The sequence below is a fragment of the Bos taurus genome, chromosome X (genome assembly GCF_002263795.3).
Source record: "Bos taurus isolate L1 Dominette 01449 registration number 42190680 breed Hereford chromosome X, ARS-UCD2.0, whole genome shotgun sequence".
Classification (NCBI taxonomy): domain Eukaryota; kingdom Metazoa; phylum Chordata; class Mammalia; order Artiodactyla; family Bovidae; genus Bos; species Bos taurus.
The window spans coordinates 86,913,952-86,934,117 of NC_037357.1; the positions used below are offsets into that span (position 1 = coordinate 86,913,952).

General features: G+C 50.1%; 1 protein-coding gene across 11 annotated transcripts; it reads left to right on the forward strand.

The window, feature by feature from the left end:
- The first annotated feature begins 1,209 nt into the window (after window positions 1–1,209).
- On the forward strand, window positions 1,210–20,141 carry HDAC6 (histone deacetylase 6). 11 transcript variants are annotated; one of them, XM_024987925.2, is made up of 29 exons: window positions 1,210–1,242; window positions 2,389–2,511; window positions 2,594–2,722; window positions 2,838–2,926; window positions 5,352–5,436; window positions 5,543–5,583; window positions 6,264–6,360; window positions 6,517–6,614; window positions 7,823–7,927; window positions 8,054–8,122; window positions 11,575–11,701; window positions 11,799–11,864; window positions 11,957–12,016; window positions 12,097–12,186; window positions 12,497–12,603; window positions 12,690–12,757; window positions 13,015–13,186; window positions 13,276–13,404; window positions 13,563–13,731; window positions 14,069–14,202; window positions 14,723–14,791; window positions 14,906–15,098; window positions 16,552–16,701; window positions 18,142–18,316; window positions 18,427–18,851; window positions 18,935–19,039; window positions 19,172–19,318; window positions 19,414–19,542; window positions 19,755–20,141. In XM_024987925.2, exons 2-29 carry the CDS (start codon window positions 2,419–2,421, stop codon window positions 19,821–19,823), a joined length of 3,390 nt encoding a protein of 1,129 aa, XP_024843693.2. In that variant the 5' UTR covers window positions 1,210–1,242; window positions 2,389–2,418; the 3' UTR covers window positions 19,824–20,141.
- The last annotated feature ends 25 nt before the right edge of the window (window positions 20,142–20,166 follow it).

Genomic DNA, 20,166 nt, shown 5'->3' on the forward strand with positions numbered 1-20,166 from the left:
GTTTTTACACTTTTAAAGAGACAAAAAGAACATAAAGGAGAGAAAAGGAGGGGAAGGGACGAAGAGAAGAAGGAAAAGAAAGAAAGGGAACCAAAAGAAAGGAAAAGGAAGGAAGAGAGGGAAGGAGAACAGGAAGGAAGACAATGCCACAGTGGCCATATGTGACCTGCAAAGCCTAAAATATTTGTTATCAGGCCCTTTATAGAGAAAGTTTGCCAACGTCAGCTCTAGAGAAATCTCTCTTTTTACTATTCAGAAAAATATAGGCCTTGGCCTTTACAAGACTCCCTACTCTTTTACCCTGCATAACAGTCTCAAAATGTTCCTCAGGGTGTATCACTGTCTTCATGCTTTCTTTGGTCTATGCAGAGGTTTAAAGGTCTTAAAGCTGTAACCCTCTTCCACTGGGACAAAAGACATGGTCAGGTAGGAAAAGACTGTAAGGGACAAGAAGGCTTGAACCGGGGTTTGCAAGGTCAGAGGACCCAGCTACTGGGCAATGGGGCTGTCAATCTGTTTGTTAGTAAGTGATGTTGAACCCCAGACCGCTTATCTCTCCCACCCCAGCCTACAGCCCAGTAGGAAATGGTGAAGAATGAGACAGGGAGATTAGGACAAACCGGCTTACTGTGGGGCTGACATTTAGACACGTGATGTGAGGTAGCTGGGGATGGGGTGCACAGGGGCAACTTCCCCTACCTGCTAGGCACACACTTTGTATTACAGCATGGGAGCAGAAGTGACCCTGTGGAGGGCCACCGCCCAAATAAAAACTCCCCTCCTGAGGTCCATTCTGTCTCTGGGCATTATCATTATCACAGTTTTCCAGATGAGGAAACTGAAGCACAGAGATGTTCAGGAACTTGCCCAAGGTCACATGCTTAAGTCACGTAACCTTAGTTTCCTCATCTGCAAAGCAGCCTCAAGGAACTACCTCATAGTATTTTGTCTTACGACAATGCCTGTCACACAATACTTGCTATTATCACCATTATTTGCCCCTACCAAGACTCATTCCGCTCCACCATTTTCGTGGCAGAATATTAATATCTAACATTTGGTGAATGTTTCTTGTGTACTACCTTAGTGAACATGAACTCAGAAAATCCCCACATTTATCATCATCACCACTCCCATTTTGGCCGCCACCAGCCTTGTCCAGGTTCCAACGCTCTCCAGGCACAACCACCAGCCCGCCTGGGCTACGTCATTACGGCGCGTCGCGCGGGAAGCCACGGGGAGGTGAGAAAGGGCCCCTTCCTAACGCCCTTGTTTGCTTGCTTCCACTCTTGAGTCATCGCACGGTAAGGTGGCGCGGGTCTGGAGGGGCCCTAAGGTAAATGGACAGGGAATAAGGGACGGCGGCCATGGCCGATAGGACGACAGCTGTGGTGGTTGGGAGAGGGTCGGGCTTGAGCCCGGGCGCTTGGTCGCGCCTCCGGCACGCGCCTCACGCAGGCGCAGTACGGCCAGCGTCGCGCGCAGAGAAGAGGAGTAGCCGTTAGAGAATCCACGGGAGGTGTGGCCCGCACTACGGGCGCGGCGGCGCGGCACGGTCCCCTGTGTGGGCGGAATCGGGGCGGTCTATAGAGAGACTCGGCCCAATGTAAAAGGGGGGATCACGCACCTGCGGTCGTCAGGAATTTGGAGGCTCCAGACAAGGGCGGAGTTTGAGAAAGGGGCTGCACCCGGTGAGTGGCGCGGAAGGGATTGGTCCGTGCCAATGGCGGGGTGAGAAGGAGGAGGGGCCAGCCGAAGGCGGCTCGAGCTGGCTGAAGGGGCTTGGTGAAGCGCTAGGGGTTGGACTTGGGTAGGGGGTGGGGCCTGTTGGAGGGAAAGAGGCAGTCCCCTGAGGAGCCGGGCTTGTCGAAACGTTAGGGTCAGGATCTAGCCAAGTGGAAGGTGCTGGGCTGGCCCGATAAGGGGTGGAGTTAAGTGGATCGTTAAGGGTGGAGTCGGGGCCGGGGCCGGGGCTGGGTCTGGCTGAGTGAAAGGGTGGCTGATTATCTTGGGAGATTGGCTGGAAGGGGCAGGTTTGCGAAGGGGTGGGGTCTGCGCGAGGCTTTGAGGAATGAAAGGGTTGATAGAGCGGAAGGGGCGGTGAGAACGGATTGAGCTTGGGGGTTAACTGCTCTGTTAAAGGGCAAGACTTTGAAAGGAGAAATAATAGTATTAAAGGGATGGAGCCTAGTGGAATGGGCGGGACCAGGTAGGATGGACACCCGGTTGGAGGGAGAGCGCCTTGAGAGGCGGAGTTTAAAAGGCGGTGGGCAAGAGCCAGCATAAGGGAAGGAGACTACCCTAGGGGGCGGGGTCTGGAATGGGCTGGTATGTGGGGTCTTCAGGGCGTTCGGGCCCCTTCACCGTCACCTCCACCCCACCCCCCAGGACCGCGTCAGGGGTGAAGTCTCCCCAGCCATGACCTCCACCGGTCAGGATTCCACCACACCCAAGGAGCGAAGGAGTAGGCACAATCCCCACTCTCCCACCCACGACTCCAGCATCACCTCGGTGAGGCCCCCCAACCGGCGATGAGGGGGAGGGGGAGCAGCGGGCTGTGCATTGGACTCTGACCCTTCTCTCTGTTTGGCAGAAGCGAGGTGTTAAAAAGAGTGCCATACTCCGCTCCAGCCCCAGTCTAGCGGAGGTAAAGAAGAAAGGCAGAATGAAGAAGCTTAGCCAAACAGCCGAGCAAGACCTAATCATGGGGCTACAAGGGCTGGTGAGAGGCTCCTGGGACAATCAAAACCCTAAGGTTCTCCATCCTGGACAGTGTGGAATGTTCCTTCTGATTCAGGCCCTCAATCCATCAGTGTCTCCCATTTTTTTCCTCGCAGAATCTGAACCTGGAGTCCAGGACACTGTCTGGCACTGGCTTGGTGTTCGATGAACAGCTAAATGAATTCCACTGCCTCTGGGATGACAGGTGAGGCTGGCTTCTCCAGGCCATACCCAAACCATACAAATATATGCACTTAGAGCCCATTAGCAAGAATGAACCCTTTCTTACTCTAGACTAGAGACTGGAAGCAAATGATTTAGGGAGATGGGGATCAGGCTCGAATGGATTCTTTTCATTTAGCCAACGAACATTTAATGAGTGCCTACTGTGTGCCAGAAATGATACAAATGAGTCAGACAAGACAGACAGGGAGCTGACAGGTAAGTAGAAGAACAGGTCGCTAAATAGCCATCAGCAACATGAGGTGTTTAATGAAGGAGGACCTAAGACCAGGGCTTTCAATAGTGTTTACTAGAGGATCTTAGACTAGTAACCAGGGTTCTCAGGAGGCTTCCTTGAAGAAGGGACCTTTGTGCTGAAATGGAAGAATAACACTTCCCATTCAGTCACATGTTGCAATCCATCAGCAAATTCTTCTGGCTCTGTTTGAAATGTATTCAGAATCTGACCTCTCCTTGCTGCCTCCACTGCCACCACCATTATGACTCACCTAGACTTGCAGAGGCCTCCTTGCTTCCACCCTTACTCCTACTGCCTGTTCTCCATACAACAGCCTAAAAGAATACATACAATGATGTTCTCTCTCTTAAAGTCCTTCAAGGACAGACTGTTTCCCTCAAGGTAAAGTTTAAATTCTTCATCCTGGCCTTCAGCGTTCCATGTGACCTGGTTCCATATCGCCTCCATGACCTCGTCAGCCAGTCCTACCCCTCATTTGCTTTGCTTCACTTCATGCACACTGATCCCCTTGCTGTTCTTCCAACATGCCTGGCATTCTCTCATCTCAGCCTCCTCTCCCAGTTAACATTCAGATCTCAAGGAAACCCTTGGAGAGGTCTGGCCTGGCCACTCCCCTTTCCCCACACCTGAGATATGTCATTGTTTTGTCCATTATTATTCTTATGTGGAGAATGAAATGGCAACCCACTCCAGTATTCTTGCCTGGGAAATCCCATGGACAGAGGAGCCTGGTGGGCTACAGTCTATGGAGTCGCAGAGTCGGACATGACTTAGCGACTAAAAACAACACGCTTAAGTGTTTACCAGTTTAATTTCTATTGCCCCTCTTCCAGTGGAAGACAAAGATGGCAAAAGGCTTCATTACCGAATACATATCTATCTCCTGAGGCACTAGGGACAGGCAGTAGACAAAACAAACAAAACTCCTGCCTTTGTGGAGATTACATTGTAGAGGAGAAAGTGAAGTCACTCAGTCGTGACCGACTCTTTGCGACCCCATGGACTGTAGCCTACCAGGCTTCTCTGTTCATGGGATTTTCCAGGCAAGAATACTGGAGTGGGTTGCCATTTCCTTCTCCAGGAGATCTTCCCTACCCAGGGATTGAACTCGGGTCTCTCGCATTGTAGGCAGATGCTTTACCGTCTGAGCCACCAGGGAGGGAGAAACAGTAAACAAACAAAAAACAAGGGATAAAGTGTGTTAGAAGGAGAAGTGCTATGGAGAAATGCTAAAGCAGGAGGAAGAGTAGCAGAAAGTGCAGTGGCGGGGACTCTTCAGTTTTAAATATGATGATCAGGTAAGGCCTCACTATCTGAGCGGAGATCTGAAGGAGGTCAGGGAGTGAACTAGAGAGACATCTGGGAGAAGGTTGTCCTGGGCAGGAAGGAAAGCAAATGGAAACGCACTTGGTTTAAGGAATAGGGAGGAGGCCAGTGTAGAAGCAAGCAGTAGGAGATGGGGGTCAGAGAGGTGATGGAAGCAGGTGGTCACAGGACTTCTGGGGCATGGGGAGGACTTTGGCTTTTACCCTGAATGAAATGGGAGCCAGGAGAAGGTTTTGAGTAGAGGAAGGACGTGACCTGATTTGAGTTTTAACCAATGTCTAGGCTGCTGTGCCAGAGAAGGCAATGGCACCCCACTCCAGTACTCTCACCTGGAAAATCCTATGAACGGGGGAGCCTGGTAGGCTGCAGTCCATGGGGTCGCTGGGAGTTGGATACGACTGAGCGACTTCACTTTCAGTTTTCACTTTCATGCATTGAAGAAGGAAATGGCAACCCACTCCAGTGTTCTTGCCTGGAGAATCCCAGGGACGGAAGAGCCTGGTGGGCTGCCGTCTATGGGGTCGCACAGAGTCGGACATGACTGAAGTGACTTAGCAGCAGCAGGCTGCTGTGCAGAGAAAGGACTGCTGGGGGAGCAAAGGCAGAAGCCAGGAGGCCAGCTGAGTTCAATAACCCAGGCCAGAGGTTGTGGTAGCAGCAGTGGAGGTGATAGGAGAGGGTCAGGCTCTGAATGTGTTGTGAGAACAGAGCCACCAGGTGCCGGAGGTGACTCCCAAGTTTCACGCATCAGCAGCCATGGAAGGGCAGATGGGGCAGATGTGGTGCTCACCAGTGTCATATATCTGTATCTCTGTTAACCCAGCTTCCCGGAACGCCCAGAGCGGCTCCATGCCATCAAGGAGCAACTGATCCAGGAGGGCCTCCTGGACCGCTGCGTGTCCTTTCAGGTGAGTCCCCCAGCCAACATCCTGAGCAGAAGGCAGTGGCTGAGGGAGAGACCCAGGCACAGCCAGAGCAGAACCTTAGCCCTTTGTCTCTCTCTTGTCTCACCAGGCCCGATTCGCTGAAAAGGAGGAGCTGATGTTGGTTCACAGGTGAAGGTTTAGGAGCCTTGTAGGGGATGGGGAGGAGGCTGCCCCTGGGCCAATGCTTTGAGAAGGAATGTCACTTGGGCAAGTCACTGAGCCTCTCTGAATCTCAGTGTCATGCCTGTAACCTGAGAGCTAGTAAACATAAGGAGGATGTGATATGTACTTAGAATGGTGCCTGGCATATCATCAGTCCCTGGTGAGCTCTTTTTCTTACTATAATCTGATGTATAAACAGACAATGGATATATGGATGGAATGATCAGAGGGTTCCCCCAGCGGGGCTGAAGGAACCCAGAATAAGAGGCCTGTTGTGGTATGTCTCAAGGAAAGTTAGCTTGTCAGAGGGAGTATCAGAGCTGAAAAGAGAAAAAGAATGAGTCCAATGAAGAAGGCTGAGGAGAGGAAGGTCCAGACAGCTGGGACAGTCTGGCCAAAGACCTGGAGGTAGGATCTGCTATGGCCAGAGCAGAAGACAAAGGATATTACTAGAAATGAGGCAGACTGGGGAAGGAGCACGGAAGGTGTCCTCTACCCCAGCTATCCCCCACGTTGACAGGTGAGGAGGCCTGATTTGTCCAGGGGTTTGATGCATGGAGGACTCAGTTGGGGAGGGTATGGGGCCCCGGTTCAGGGCCAGGGAGGGAGGCGGACCCCTGCATCCCATCCTCCATCTACGTACCCAGCCTAGAATATATTGATCTGATGGAAACGACCCAGTACATGAACGAGGAGGAGCTCCACGTCCTAGCAGATACCTATGACTCAGTTTATCTGCATCCGGTATGGATGGGAACTGTGAGGGCAGAGGGTGGTGGCCATCCTGGGATTCCCCATTCCCACATCCATACCACTCTGGAGGGAGTAGCTGAGTGGACATGGCCACTCTCATCCCTCTCTCCCTCATTCCCCTCTCTGACTCCCCACTGTCTTCTCCAGAACTCATACACCTGTGCCTGCCTGGCCTCAGGCTCTGTCCTCAGGCTGGTGGATGCAGTCCTGGAGGCTGAGATCCGGAATGGCATGGCCATCATCAGGTAGGGTCCACTGGCATTTGGCTTTTTACATTTTAAAAAAAATTCCTTTCTCAAATGTGAAAGGTAGTGATATGGATAGTATATTTACATGGTTCAAAATCAAATGTTAAAAAAGTTGGCAGTCAGGTACAAGTGAAAGTCCTCCCTACCCCTCACCCCATCTCTAGACCCCTGCTTCCTCTCCTGGAGGTAATCACTGTAACCAATGACTCATGTGTCCTCCTGGAAACAGTCTGTGCCTATTTGTGGGATAAATGCCATATTTTGTTGATTCTAAGATGTATATTATTTCATATTTGTAACATCTTGAAATTCAGATGCATCTTAGAAACGGTAATGCCTCAGAATTCCTTTGGCATCATTTCCTGCTTTGTTGTTGGCATGTGAAAAAAATCACAGTCCATCTTATCATCCTTGGCACCCCAGAAGTGATGAAATGCAGAAGATGTAGCTTTTTTTCTCCCTCCCCTTTGGTTTTAGTTGCTCTGTTGTGCCCAACTCTTACGACCCCATGCCCTGTAGCCCGCCAGACTCCTCTGTCCATGGGATTCTCTAGGCAAGAATACTAGAGTGGGTTGCCATTCCCTTCTCCAGGGGATCTTCCCGATCCAGGAATTAAACCCAGTCTCCTGCATTGCAGGCAGATTCTTTACCTACTGAGCTACGAGGGAAGCCCCCCTCCCCTTTATTAGCCACAAATTATGGTAGCATTCAACACATTCCCTGTACCATGCGTTTTTCACTTTTATATCTTGGAAAGCTTTTCTCTTTAACGGTGTATAGGCTAGACCTATGTAGAACACCATTATACAAACATGCAGTAAGTTAACCAGCCCCTACCACTGGGCATTTTAGTTCTCTCCAATCAATTGCTATTTCCAAAAAATGCTGCAGCAAATATCATCCAATTATAAACATGTTATTTCACCCTTTTTGTTATATAGGTTGTGGACTAAGTCCCCAGGAACAGGACTGGGTATGAGGGTGTATGCATTGATCATTTTAATAAGCATTTTCAAATTTCCTTCAGAGAGAGAAGAGTAGACTAGGGGTGAGGGTCTGAGGGCTCCAAGTACTCAGTTCCTGGCAGCTGTGCAGGCATCAGCACTGAGGGAGTTGGTGGTCCAGGAGTAGAGAGCAGGAAGAGTCCATCTCTGCCGAGGAGAACCCCACCACCAGCAATTTGTGGCCTTCCCTGCCCTGCCCAGGCCTCCTGGACACCACGCCCAGCACAGTCTCATGGATGGATATTGCATGTTCAACCACGTGGCCGTGGCTGCCCGTTACGCTCAACAGAAGCATGATATTCAGAGGTCAGCAGCAAGCAGCAGGGCGGGTGTAATGAGGGTGATATGAGGTGGGGTGTCCTGGTCTGGGCACTTCTTCCCAGTGTTCCTTGATCTTCTTACATAGTGGCCCCCCTTCTCTCCCACTCACAGGGTCCTTATTGTGGATTGGGATGTGCACCATGGTCAGGGAATACAGTTCGCCTTTGACCAAGATCCTAGGTATGCCGCGATACTAGAGTACTACCCCAAATGCTAGACTCCCAAACACCCACTACCTTTACAGGCAGCCAGAAGGGGCCCCAGAGGGAAGGGAAGGCATTCATATTTGTTGGTTGGACCTGTCCTGGGAACAGGCTCAGTGCTGCCCTCCGCGTGTCTGCTGTCTCTCTCAGAATTTCACTCTGAGGCAGGGGCTATTGGGGTCCCCATTTTACAGATCAGGGAACTGAGGCTTACAGGTTAAGAGGTCATACAGAGAAGTTGAAGAGACAAGATTTGAGCCCACAAATCTCGGAGAGCTCATTCACCAAGTTACCCAGGAGCTGAAGTGAACCTCAAAATATTACTTTATTTTCCAGTTATTTGTTAAAAAATTGAAGGGAGTTAGTTCCCTGGTCACCTAGTGGTTAGGATTCTGGGCTTTCACTGCCACAGCTGGGGTTCAGTCCCTGGTCAGGGAACTGAGATCCCATAAGCTGTATGGCACAGCCAAAAAGAAAGTAAATAATATCAAAATGTCTAAAGCAGTGACTCTACTATAATTCCCATCACCTCAAAAGTAACTGAATCTTTCCTGTAGATGTACAAATATTCATCATTATCACTACTATTATTAACATACTACCACTAACTACTACATTTTCTTCAGCAGCTTGCTTTTAACAGTATGGTGTGGGCACCTTTCCGTTAGAACCTCTGAAAAGCATCTCAATTCTTTGTAAGGCTCTACCATGTTCCATGGTATGGCTGTAACTTTGGTCATTTAATCTTAGGACATTTATAATGTTTCCCAGTCTTTGCTATTACGAACAATTCTACAGTGAAGTCTGGTAAATAATTTTATACTTCTCTGAGCATATCTGTAGGATGTTTTATCTGGGCTTTTATTGAATTGACTGCATAAATTGTACTTTCTCCCTTGTAAAAGGGCTCTTGCGCTCCTATAGCACTTTATCTAATCTAGTGGTGGTTCTCGAGACATTGCTTTGTTTATTTTCCACCATTCAGTGCTGCTGGCACATGTTCAGATATCAGTCTGATTTCATTCCTTTCCAATATATTTTCCTTTCTGGATGGTTTTAGGTTCTTCCTGGTGCCCTAAATTTTCACTTCGCCAGTGATTCTGCTTACCAGTGGTAGACATTTTACATCAGAATATTCACACCTTTCTTAAATCCTCAGAAGTTTTCTGTTAGATTGTTGATGATTTCTTCTACTGTGTCCTCTCTGGTCTCTCTTGTTAGTCAGATGTTAGACTTCCTGGGTTGATCCTCTGTATCTCTTATTTTTTATCTCATATCTTCTGTCTCTTTTTCCTTTTGCTCTGTGTCCTGGGAGATTTACTCAACTTTACTTTCTAATTCAACAGTCCTTCTGTTGAATTGTGTTTATGAATTCTTTTAATCTCCAAGGACACTTTCTTGCTCTCTGTGTCTATGCTCTACTAAGCTTTAGTTTACTTATTTTCTTTGTCTTCATAAAAATGTTTTAAGAACTATCCTCCTGATGGAGTTGAGAGATAAGGAAGCTGGATGATTGAAGGTCACGGATAGATTTATTTTTCGCTTATACATTCTTATTCATAAGGAAGAATGTACTGAATATATTCATAGTTCTTCATACCTATACATATAGTCAGTCATATATCCACAGAAGAATACAGCTGTTGCCTCCAAGGCATTTATTACAGAGAATGACGAATCATATTAAGGAAATCTTATTATAATGCCTGAGAAAATTAACAAGAATTCCTTTAATAAACTAAAACTTAGTAGTTAAAAGGAAAAAATAAATTTAGTGAGTTTGTCATTCAGTGACAGAAATGATTTTGAGTGCATTGACCTACATCTGTGCTTGACTTCTCCAGAAGGGAAACTTCAAACTGTCTTGGGTATCCTCCCAACATGTTCAGTATGGGAGAGGGCTCACTGGGGCCCTGGACCCTCAGACAACTTTCCAGGGATTTGTTGAAGTCTCTAATTGTCTGACATCCTTTCTCCCACTGTTTTCTTGCGTTGATTCTTGTTTAAAATATCTTTACTATCTTTTGAAAGGATTGTAGGGGAGTGAGGAGGTAAACCTGTGCTATTAATCTACCATTCTTTTACTGGAAGTTGATTGAACTTATTTATTTACTTATTTTTAGCCATGCATCAGCTTGTGGGATCTTAGTTCCCTGACCAGGGATGGAACCCAGACCCTTGGCAATGAAAGCACAGAGTCCTAACCACTGGACCATTAGGGAATTCCCAGCTGAACTTATTTTATCTCCTTCTGTTTGTTTTATAAACTTGGACTTTCTTCATATCTTTTCTTTATTCCTTTCTTTCCCTGATCATAATCTTTACGTTCTACTATATATTTATTTATCAGAGTCAAAAGTGAAACAATCACCCCCTCATCTGCTCAAGACCAGAGTTTTCACATGGACTTCATCCCCCAATTCCAAGATAGTTTTCTTCGATTTCAGAAATTCTTTTATACCAGTTTGCATTTAATTTCACAACTACAATATCAACATTTATTAAAATGTGACTGTTAAGTTTGCCTAGATTCATTGCTTACCACTATTTCTTGCCTTTTCCTAAAATAGAAAAAAAAAATGCTGCCTTAAATCATTTTTGGAACAAGGCAGGAAGTGAATGAACAAATGGATAGAAGGATGGATGAGAGATATTCATTTTGATCGCCTCAGTCAGAATCAAGCCCTCCTACTGGGCTTACTATCAGAACATATACCATTGTGACTTCAGTATCTGTTCTGTGTCAGTCTTCCTCACTGCTCTGAGTGCTCAGTTTCTCTAGAAAACAGAAGTGATAGATGTGGCCTGTAAGGTATTGGAGAGAAGGAATTGCCCCCTCACTGGCCTCATGGAACCCCAGCCAGCCCCACTACAGCCCCACATAGCTCCTGAGTCTCCCCAATTCCTTCAGTGAAAATACTAAGCTCCCTAGCCTTGCCTGGCATTCTTTTCAGCCTTACCTGGCGCCCACTAACTAAGAGCCACATGCCCCTATGGGCCTCCATTGTCACAGTGTTCTGTGGTCACTACCATGGTAACAGAGGCAGGTGGGTAAGCAGGCATGATCTGGAGTCCCCCATGGGGTCAGGAGCCCTTGGGGGTGGAATAGACCTAATAGCTCTTGGGGTCTCAGAGGTAGAACTGTATGGGCACTGAAAGGGGCAGCAGTGTTTGCTGTGGGAGGAATTACAGTAAGAGACCAAATGAATGAGTGAGTGAGGTAATGGGTAAATAAATGGAAGAATTAATGGATGGGAGGATGAATAATTTGGCAACTGAATGGAAGAATGAATATATGAATTTAAAAATTCATGGGGAAATTAATGAGAGAATGAATGAGTGGTTAAGTCAACTGTGGTAGCTGTGGGTTGGAGGTTTCTGGGGAATACTGACTGAACCCCCCACCTCTTTTTTTTTCTCTGCCTCCAGTGTCCTCTATTTCTCCATCCACCGCTATGAGCAGGGTCGGTTCTGGCCCCATCTTAAGGCCTCTAATTGGTCCACCACAGGTTTAGGCCAAGGCCAGGGATACACCATCAATGTGCCTTGGAACCAGGTCAGTGTCTGCCCACCCTTCACCCCCCAAAGTGAGACCCACTCCTGCCCTTCAGAGCAGATGGCAGCATGTCCCCATCATACCTCCCTGTCTGCAGGTGGGGATGCAAGATGCTGACTACATCGCCGCTTTCCTTCACGTCCTCCTGCCAGTCGCATTTGAGGTCCTGGGGCTCTGGGGTGTGCTGGGGCAGAGGTGATGTTGAGGGATGGACCATGATAGCAGGTGGCCTCATGTGATTCCTCCCTCCTTCAGTTCCAGCCCCAGCTGGTCCTGGTAGCTGCTGGATTTGATGCCCTCCAAGGGGACCCCAAGGTAAGGCAGGTACTCAGGGATGGCGGGAGGGCAGAAGGAGGCCCTGTGGAGCCAGGCTGACCCTCCGTGTCCTCACCCAGGGTGAGATGGCCGCCACTCCAGCAGGGTTCGCCCAGCTCACCCATCTGCTCATGGGTCTGGCAGAAGGCAAGCTGATCCTCTCACTGGAGGTGAGTACCTCACTTCCACTTCAGCCCATGGATCCTGGAAGACAGAAGAACAACATTAAAATCTGGCAGAAGTTCCTGTCCCAGCATTTCCACTTACTAGCTGGACAACCTCACCTAAGTCCCTCAACCTCCCTATGCCTCTGCTTCCCTTATGTCAGAGGTGCATCATAATAGTGGTAACCACCTCAGACTATTTGCTCAGCAAATGAAATCACCCTTCAAATGCCTTGACATGCAGCCAGTACCACCCCAGTGTCATTCATACTCTTCTCTGGTAAAATCTGGCTCTTTCCTGCTCTCCCTCTCCCAGGGTGGCTATAATCTCCACTCTCTGGCTGAAGGTGTCAGCGCCACCCTCCACACCCTTCTGGGTGACCCTTGTCCTGTGTTAGAGTCTCCTGGTGCCCCCTGCCCAAGGTAAGCACAGGTGGAAGAGGGGAGAAGCAGGCCCCTCACTGCTCATTCAGGAGCCTGCTGGTCACATTTCACCCTCACTTGACCAGTGCCCAGGCATCACTCTCCTGTACTCTGGAAGCCCTGGAACCCTTCTGGGAGAGCCTTGTGAGATCAGGTAGGTGGCAGGGAGTGTGTTGGGTCAGGGGTTGGGTAAGGAATGAGCTGTGGGAGAAGTTTCTCTTCAGACCCCACTCTGACCTTCCGGAAGCCACCTTGCTGGGGGGAGGGGGGAGTCAGGCCCTCTCTCACTGGGCCCTGATTTCAGGCCTCCCACCCCTTTTTAGGTTTGGGTAAACCTCGTTCCAGAGTATTACAGGGATCTAGGTTGGGGGTGGCGTAAGGGAGTAGGGTGAATGTGGCCTCCCCTTACAGTTGAGAGCCTGGAAGAAAAGGACACTGTGGAGAAGGATGATGTGGAAGAGAAGGAGGAAGAGAGACTGCCACAGTCCCCTGAGCTCTCCGTTCCGATATGGCCAGTGCTGCAGGCTCGCACGGGGTTGGTCTATGACCAGCAGATGATGGACCACCACAACTTGTGGGATAAGTAAGCAGTCAGAGAGCTAGGCTAAGTGGGAGGTGGGGAAGGACCCCCACTTTCAGTAGTAAGCCCTGCCTCTGTTGCCCCACTCCTAGCTACCACCCTGAGATGCCCCAGCGGATCCACTTTATCATGCATCACCTGGATGAACTGGGCCTTGCCAAGCGCTGCCACTCCCTACCCGCAAGGCCCGCTACAGATGCTGAGCTGCTCACCTGCCACAGGTCAGACCCACATGGCCAGGGTAGGATGGGCCTCAGAAGGTGGAGCCTGGGCTTGCCTCTCTGATACATGGAGCTGTTACAAGACATGGGGTGGGGAGGGATGTGGAGGGAACAGAAGTACCTGGCTGTCTTCTCAAGTGCCCGCTCTGTACCTCCAGTGCTGAGCACTTGGAACGTCTACGGGCCACGGAGAAGATGAAGACCCGGGAGCTGCGCCGCGAGGGTGCCAACTATGACTCCATCTACATCTGCTCCAGCACTTTTGCCTGCGCACAGCTGGCTGCAGGCGCCGCCTGTCGCCTGGTGGAGGCAGTACTGGCAGGAGAGGTGCCTGCGCTTTGGGGAGGGGACCTTGGGCTCTTGGCAAGGAAGTCCTGGGGGCAAGGGTGGGGCAGGAAAGAGGCGGCTCTGAGAGTTGGGCCAGGCCTGAGGAAAGGGGACTTGGGGAGCAGTCCGCAGTGGAAGGGGACTACAGCCCCAGCTCGCCAGAGGCCTTACTCACAGGGAAGTGCACCCAGGGGGATGGGGCCTACAGGGCGGTGGGGAGGAGGCCTTAGCAGCTGGTGGAGTAGTAGGGGGACTAGAGACAGGGAAGAAGAGAGAAAAGGGGAGGGAAAGCAGTGAGGGTGGGTGGTCTAATCTTTGCTTCCTGCCCCTCCCCCAGGTTTTAAATGGTGTTGCTGTAGTGCGACCTCCTGGCCACCATGCAGAGCCGGATGCAGCTTGTGGTTTCTGTTTTTTTAATTCTGTGGCTGTGGCTGCTCGCCATGCCCAGGCCATCAGTGGGCATGCTCTGCGGTAAGTCTCCCTGCCCCCATTGCCCAGTGCTTACTCAGCAGGCCCTGTAATGCAGCCCCCAAAGTTACCCAGAACCACTCCAGGGTCCAGTTGCCCAGCACTTCGAGAAAAGGACCAAGGAGGATTTAGCTTTTGGGGCCTGACCCAAATGGAATCCCCAGATTGTGGCATGCAGGTGCTTATCAAACAGAATCCAGGGTCCCCTGCCCCAGAATTTCTGGCCCTTGATAACTATCCTAACAGAACCCAAGAGGCCAGTCTCTGGTGCTTACTTCAAAAGGCCCATGGCACTTATCCACATGGGGCCCAGGATCTGGCCCTGAGCACTTGCTCTGGCCCACAGTGAAGCCCTTAGGACTCTGATAGGACCCACCAGCCTGCCAGCCAGTGCTTTCCCCAGGGACTCAGGGTCCTGCCACCCGCAGTAAATGTCCCGGCACACAGACTCCAGGGGTATAGCCCCTGCCCTCCCCCAGGGAACCAGTGTTGCCAGGTAACTAAGGTGCTGTCCCCTCCTCAGGATCCTGATCGTGGACTGGGACATCCATCATGGTAATGGAACTCAGCACATATTTGAGGAGGACCCCAGGTGAGGGGCTGGGGCAGGGGCTGGAGTGTGGTCAGGGAGATGGGCAGGCCATGCCTCAGGGGCACCTTGCTAACCAGCTGTGTCCCCCCGCCCCTTCCTACCCTGTCCCCACAGTGTGCTGTACATTTCCCTGCACCGCTATGATCATGGTACCTTCTTTCCCATGGGGAACGAGGGTGCCTGTACCCGGATAGGTAAAGCTACAGGCACAGGATTCACTGTCAATGTGGCCTGGAATGGACCCCGCATGGGTGATGCTGACTACCTGGCTGCCTGGCACCGTCTGGTGCTTCCTGTTGCTTACGAGGTATGATTCGGGGTGCACGTGATGAGACTCTGTATGTGGTAGTGAGTGTGCGTGTGTCCAACTTACAGGTGACTGATCCTGTGAGAGGGCCTGTGGGTGACAGTAGTGATGGCTTTGGGTGAAGGGATGTGACTGTGTGATGGCTTTTGGGTATGTCTGTGCAGTATCTGTCTGTGACTGCCCTCTGTGTGTAACTGTGAGGACTTCTGGGTGTGTGAGAGTAATCTTGCCTGGAAGTGTGCCTGGTTGTGAACATGTCCCATGTGTACACCATCACTAGTGCTGGTCTGTGTGTGATGGTGGCCCCATGTGACTGCCATCTCTATGGAACTGCATGGTGTTGAGGGGTTTGAGTATGTGTGAGACTCTACGGGTAGCTATTTGTCACTACCATTGCTCTGTGTGATGGCTATGATATTGTGCATCACTGCACATTGCTCTCTCTCTGACAGTCATCTCTCCAAGTGTCTGCTATGGTCTATATATTAATATATATTTGCCTGACACTGAGTGGCTGTAGGTAACTCTCTTCTCCATGTGTAAACCATGAATGTCTGTGGCAAATCATGTATGCATGACTTACTCTGAGGGTTGATGAATGTGAGTGCCATTTTTGTGACCTCTGTGCAGACATGCATGTTCAGATGTGTATGTATGTCTGTGCACAGTGGCTGTGACTACCAACTATGTTTGTGTAACTCTGAAATAGTATGTGTGTGACTGTGTGCAAGTGTCCATCTCCTGTGGGTGCAACAGCATGTATGACTATTTTGCCTTTGGTGGTGACGTGTATAATTGTGTTGGTGCAGGAGTAGCTGAGGATTACTGTTCCCTCTGAGAAATTATGTATGTGTGTGTATGTGTGACTAATACCATGAATAGTCCAGTCTGTATGAGACTGTTTGATTGTGTGTGGCTGTATGTGACCATCTTCTGTGTGTGGTACTTTTGTTGTCATCTTCTATGATGGAAGCATGTGTGTACCTCTTTTTAGCACTGTGTATAAACCCTGTGTTGTGCACATGTGTCCCATGTTTGATCCAGGGAGGGGAGCGTTTGCCTCTTGGTCTCAGCCTTGGGGTGTATGTGAGAACATAATCTCTCTGTTTCATGTCACTGTCTCTTGACATGAGTCTCCACAGCTTACAATTCTGCTTCATGTTCCCATCCATCCATTTCTCACATCTGCATCTCTCTGTATCTTGTGTCTCAAAATCTGTGTCTGATGTATCCATGTCTCCAAGTCTCTCTTATGTCTCCATGTCCTGCCCTCCCTATTTTCAGGGCTCTGGGCTTGTGTCTCCTGGGCTCCGGGTCCCATGTCTCCATCCCTCTGACTTGCATCACCCTGTTTTCATTTGTCCTTGTCTCCATGTCTCTGGGTCTCCCTGAGCTACTAAGTCCCCATGCCCCCTCCTTCACGCTCAGTTTGTTTCTTCTCTCTCTGCCTCAGTTTAACCCAGAACTCGTGCTGGTCTCAGCTGGCTTCGACGCTGCTCGGGGGGATCCTCTGGGCGGCTGCCAGGTGTCGCCTGAGGGCTATGCCCACCTCACCCACCAGCTGATGGGCTTGGCCAATGGCCATATCATCCTAATCCTAGAGGTAACTCTCTCAGTCCCTCTTCCCATGGTCGGAGGATGGTCGGGAAGACTTGGGTGTCCCCACCTGGGGTTGTGAGCATACACTGGGCATTAATAACACCAGCATGAGCAGCTTTAATTGAGTACTCACTATGTGCAGGACACTTCTCTCAGCACTTAACATGCGTAACTAATGTGTTTACTTAAAGCAGTCTTGTGAGGTAAGGTCTGCTGACCTTATCATTTTCCTCTCTCAAGATCAGGGAAGCCGAAACACAGAGAGCTGTAGTGACTAGCCAGAGATCACACATTTAATAATGGCAGAGCCAGGCTTGGACCCAAGCAGCCTGGCACCAAAGCCTGGTGCTTTTTGCCTCTGCTTGAGCTGCATCCAACAAAATCCCAGGACAAAGGAAGTTCACTGACCTTTTGTAAATTACTCAGTGCCCCTGCCCCTTGTACCTCAGTATCCTCGTCTGTAAGGTGTGGCTGGCTAATCGTGGAGGGGTGCCTGGAACATCATAAGCCTTGTACAAGAGCTGTAGCTTATTGTTATACATTGTTCATATGTTAGTTTTACCCTCTCAGCAACCTTCTGTGCTGTTATTATTGCTCCTTTACAGATGAGGACAAAAAGTCACAGAAAGATTAATTGACTAGCAAGATGTCCCACCATGTGCCCAGGCCTGCTTGTGGCAGGGCAGAGTGGTGGACTCTTTCCTCAGGTAGCCCAGGTTTCAACCTCAATGCTACTTCTTACCATCTGTTAGGATCTCAGACAAGTCATCTAATCACTCGGAGCCAAAGTTTCTTTATCTGGAAAAAGAGCAGAGACTGGGGTTCCTATAGAGTGTGAGAAACAGGGTATCCCTTACCAGATCAGGACAGAGGTTCATGTAGAGAGAAAGATCAGTTGTTCCTATACCAGGGCAGGGCAGGGGCTTCTGGGTGGGTGGGGCCAGGGGTTCCCATTACTGTGGAGGCAGGTTCCTGTACCAGTTCGGTCTATGTGGCTGTGAGGATTCAGTGCTTAGAATAGGGTCTAGGACTTCCCTGGTGGTCCAGCGGTTAAGACTCTGTGCTTCCACTGCAGGGAAGGGGTTCAATCCCTAGTTAGGGAACTAAGATCCCACATGCTGCAAGGCTTGGCCAAAAAAACGTAGGGTCTAGCACATAGCAAGCACTTGATGAACATTAGTTCTTACTATTGTTGCCATCAGTGCTGTTGTTGTTGTGGTTAATATTATCTTGCACATTACATCACAAGTTTATCACCCTCACAACCGTCTCACACAGTAGGTACTGCTCATCTGACACATGTGGGTCCTACTTACTTGTTCCCAGTACCCACCCTCCAGACTTTCAGGGCCCCAAGGGGAGATTGGGAGGCAAGACATTGTGTCTCCTGAATTCCCTGAGGACTACCCCATCATACCTTTCCCTCCTCTTTTCCTTAACAAAGGGTGGTTATAACCTGACGTCCATCTCAGAGTCCATGGCTGCCTGCACTCGCTCCCTTCTTGGGGATCCACTGCCCCTGCTCACCCGGCTGCGGCCCCCACTATCTGGAGCCCAGGCTTCTATCACTAAAACCATCCAAGTCCATCGAAGATACTGGCGCAGTTTGCGGGTCATGAGTGAGTGGGCACAGGGCACTGGGGGCAATGGGGGCTCAGGGGAGGGCAGGGATCAGAGGCGAGAGAAAGGATAGCACCCACATTCAAGGATCTCCCTCCCATGGTTCCAGAGCGCAAAAACAAAGAGGAACTCTCCAGTTCTAAGTTGATCACCAAGAAGCCATCCCAACCAGCCAGTCCTGGGTTAGCCAATGTGACGACCACAGTGGAAGGGAACATCCTGGAGACAGGCATGGGACAGGCCGCCTCAGAAGCATCTGTGAAAGAGTCCACTCCAGATCAGACTGAGTCAGCGACAGCTCCAGTAGAACTTACTCAGGGCCAGTCCTCAGACACAGCCACACAAGGAGCTGCACTGGACCAGACCATCTCAGAGGGGGCCACAGGGGGAGCTGAACTGATCCAAAACCCTCCAGCCTCATGCATCAACAACAGGATTCCTCCTGCCTTACCCGTGCAAGGAGCCACAGCCCAGACATCCCCTAGTAAGCTGATGGCAAACCTCAGAATACTGGACCTAGATAGCACGACTCAGGTAAGGCCCACCACACCCAGGTAAGGGGAAAAAGGGATGAGGATCAGGCCTCCTAGATAAATCTTTCCTCTCCATGTGTACAGGAGCCCTCAGAAGAGGAAGGACTACTAGGAGAGGCAGCTGGAGGTCAGGACACAAATGAGTCAGTGCCAGTGCAGGTCTTTGGAGATCATGCTGACACTGACGAGGTGAGCTCAGGGAGAGGCTAGAACGGTGGCTTCCTTCTCACACCCATTTGTGCCTCAACCGAGGAGTATGTGCTATAAGAACATATAATGGGGAGATAGAGTCCCTAGCTTACTCAGTTTTACCCACCCCAGGTCATGTTTTATGCCGTGAGACCACTGCTTTGGTGTCCTCATTTGGCGGCAGTATGCCCCATACCTGAGACAGGGCTGAATGTGACCCAACCTTGTCAGGACTGTGGAACACTCCAGGAGAACTGGGTGTGTCTGTCTTGCTATCAGGTATGCTGCTGAAGAAGAGTGTGGGGTGGAGGTTGACCCAGGAGCAAACCCTATATGGGTCTAATCTCCACCCAACACTCGTTCCCCAACCTCAGGTCTACTGCGGTCGTTACATCAACGCTCATATGCTCCAGCACCATGAAGGTTCAGGACACCCACTAGTACTCAGCTATGCCGACCTGTCTGCCTGGTGTTACCACTGTCAGGCCTATGTCCACCACAAGGTGGGCCCTGGGCAGACCCTCTAATGTGTGCATACTCACTCACTCCCTCCCCTACACACACACCTTTTGTGATTGGGTAAGGGACAAATGGAAACCCTTCTGCATGTGTGATAGGCCAAGAGACAGTGTGGTTGAGGGCTGGAGTTGGGGCAGCCTCCTAGCTGAGGTAGAGGGGTGCTCACTTTACCTCCCCTCTCTTGCCTCCTCCTCAGGATCTCCTAGCAGTGAAGAACATCGCCCACCAGAACAAGTTTGGGGAAGACATACCCCATTCAGACTAAATCCCAGGATGTGCTCCTTTACCTTCAGAGTCCCAAGATAGACCAGCTTTAGTTCATCCCATCCTGAAGACCCTTTCCAACTCCCCCAGGGTGCTGATTTAAGTGTACGTACTTATATGAAGACTGTGGTCATCGATTGTATATCTCTCCCTGCCCACTGCCTGCTCAAGGGACTCTATCTACTCTGCCCCAAAAGGAAAGGGGAGCACAGCTCAGTGACCCCAAAGGGGCCTGATATAAACCTACTTTGGAGGGCAGAAGAATCAACTGAAGTATGGCAGGGTTGCATATGCAATAAAGTACAAACTGTTACCACCACCTGGAGAAAGCTTTTAACCTTGAG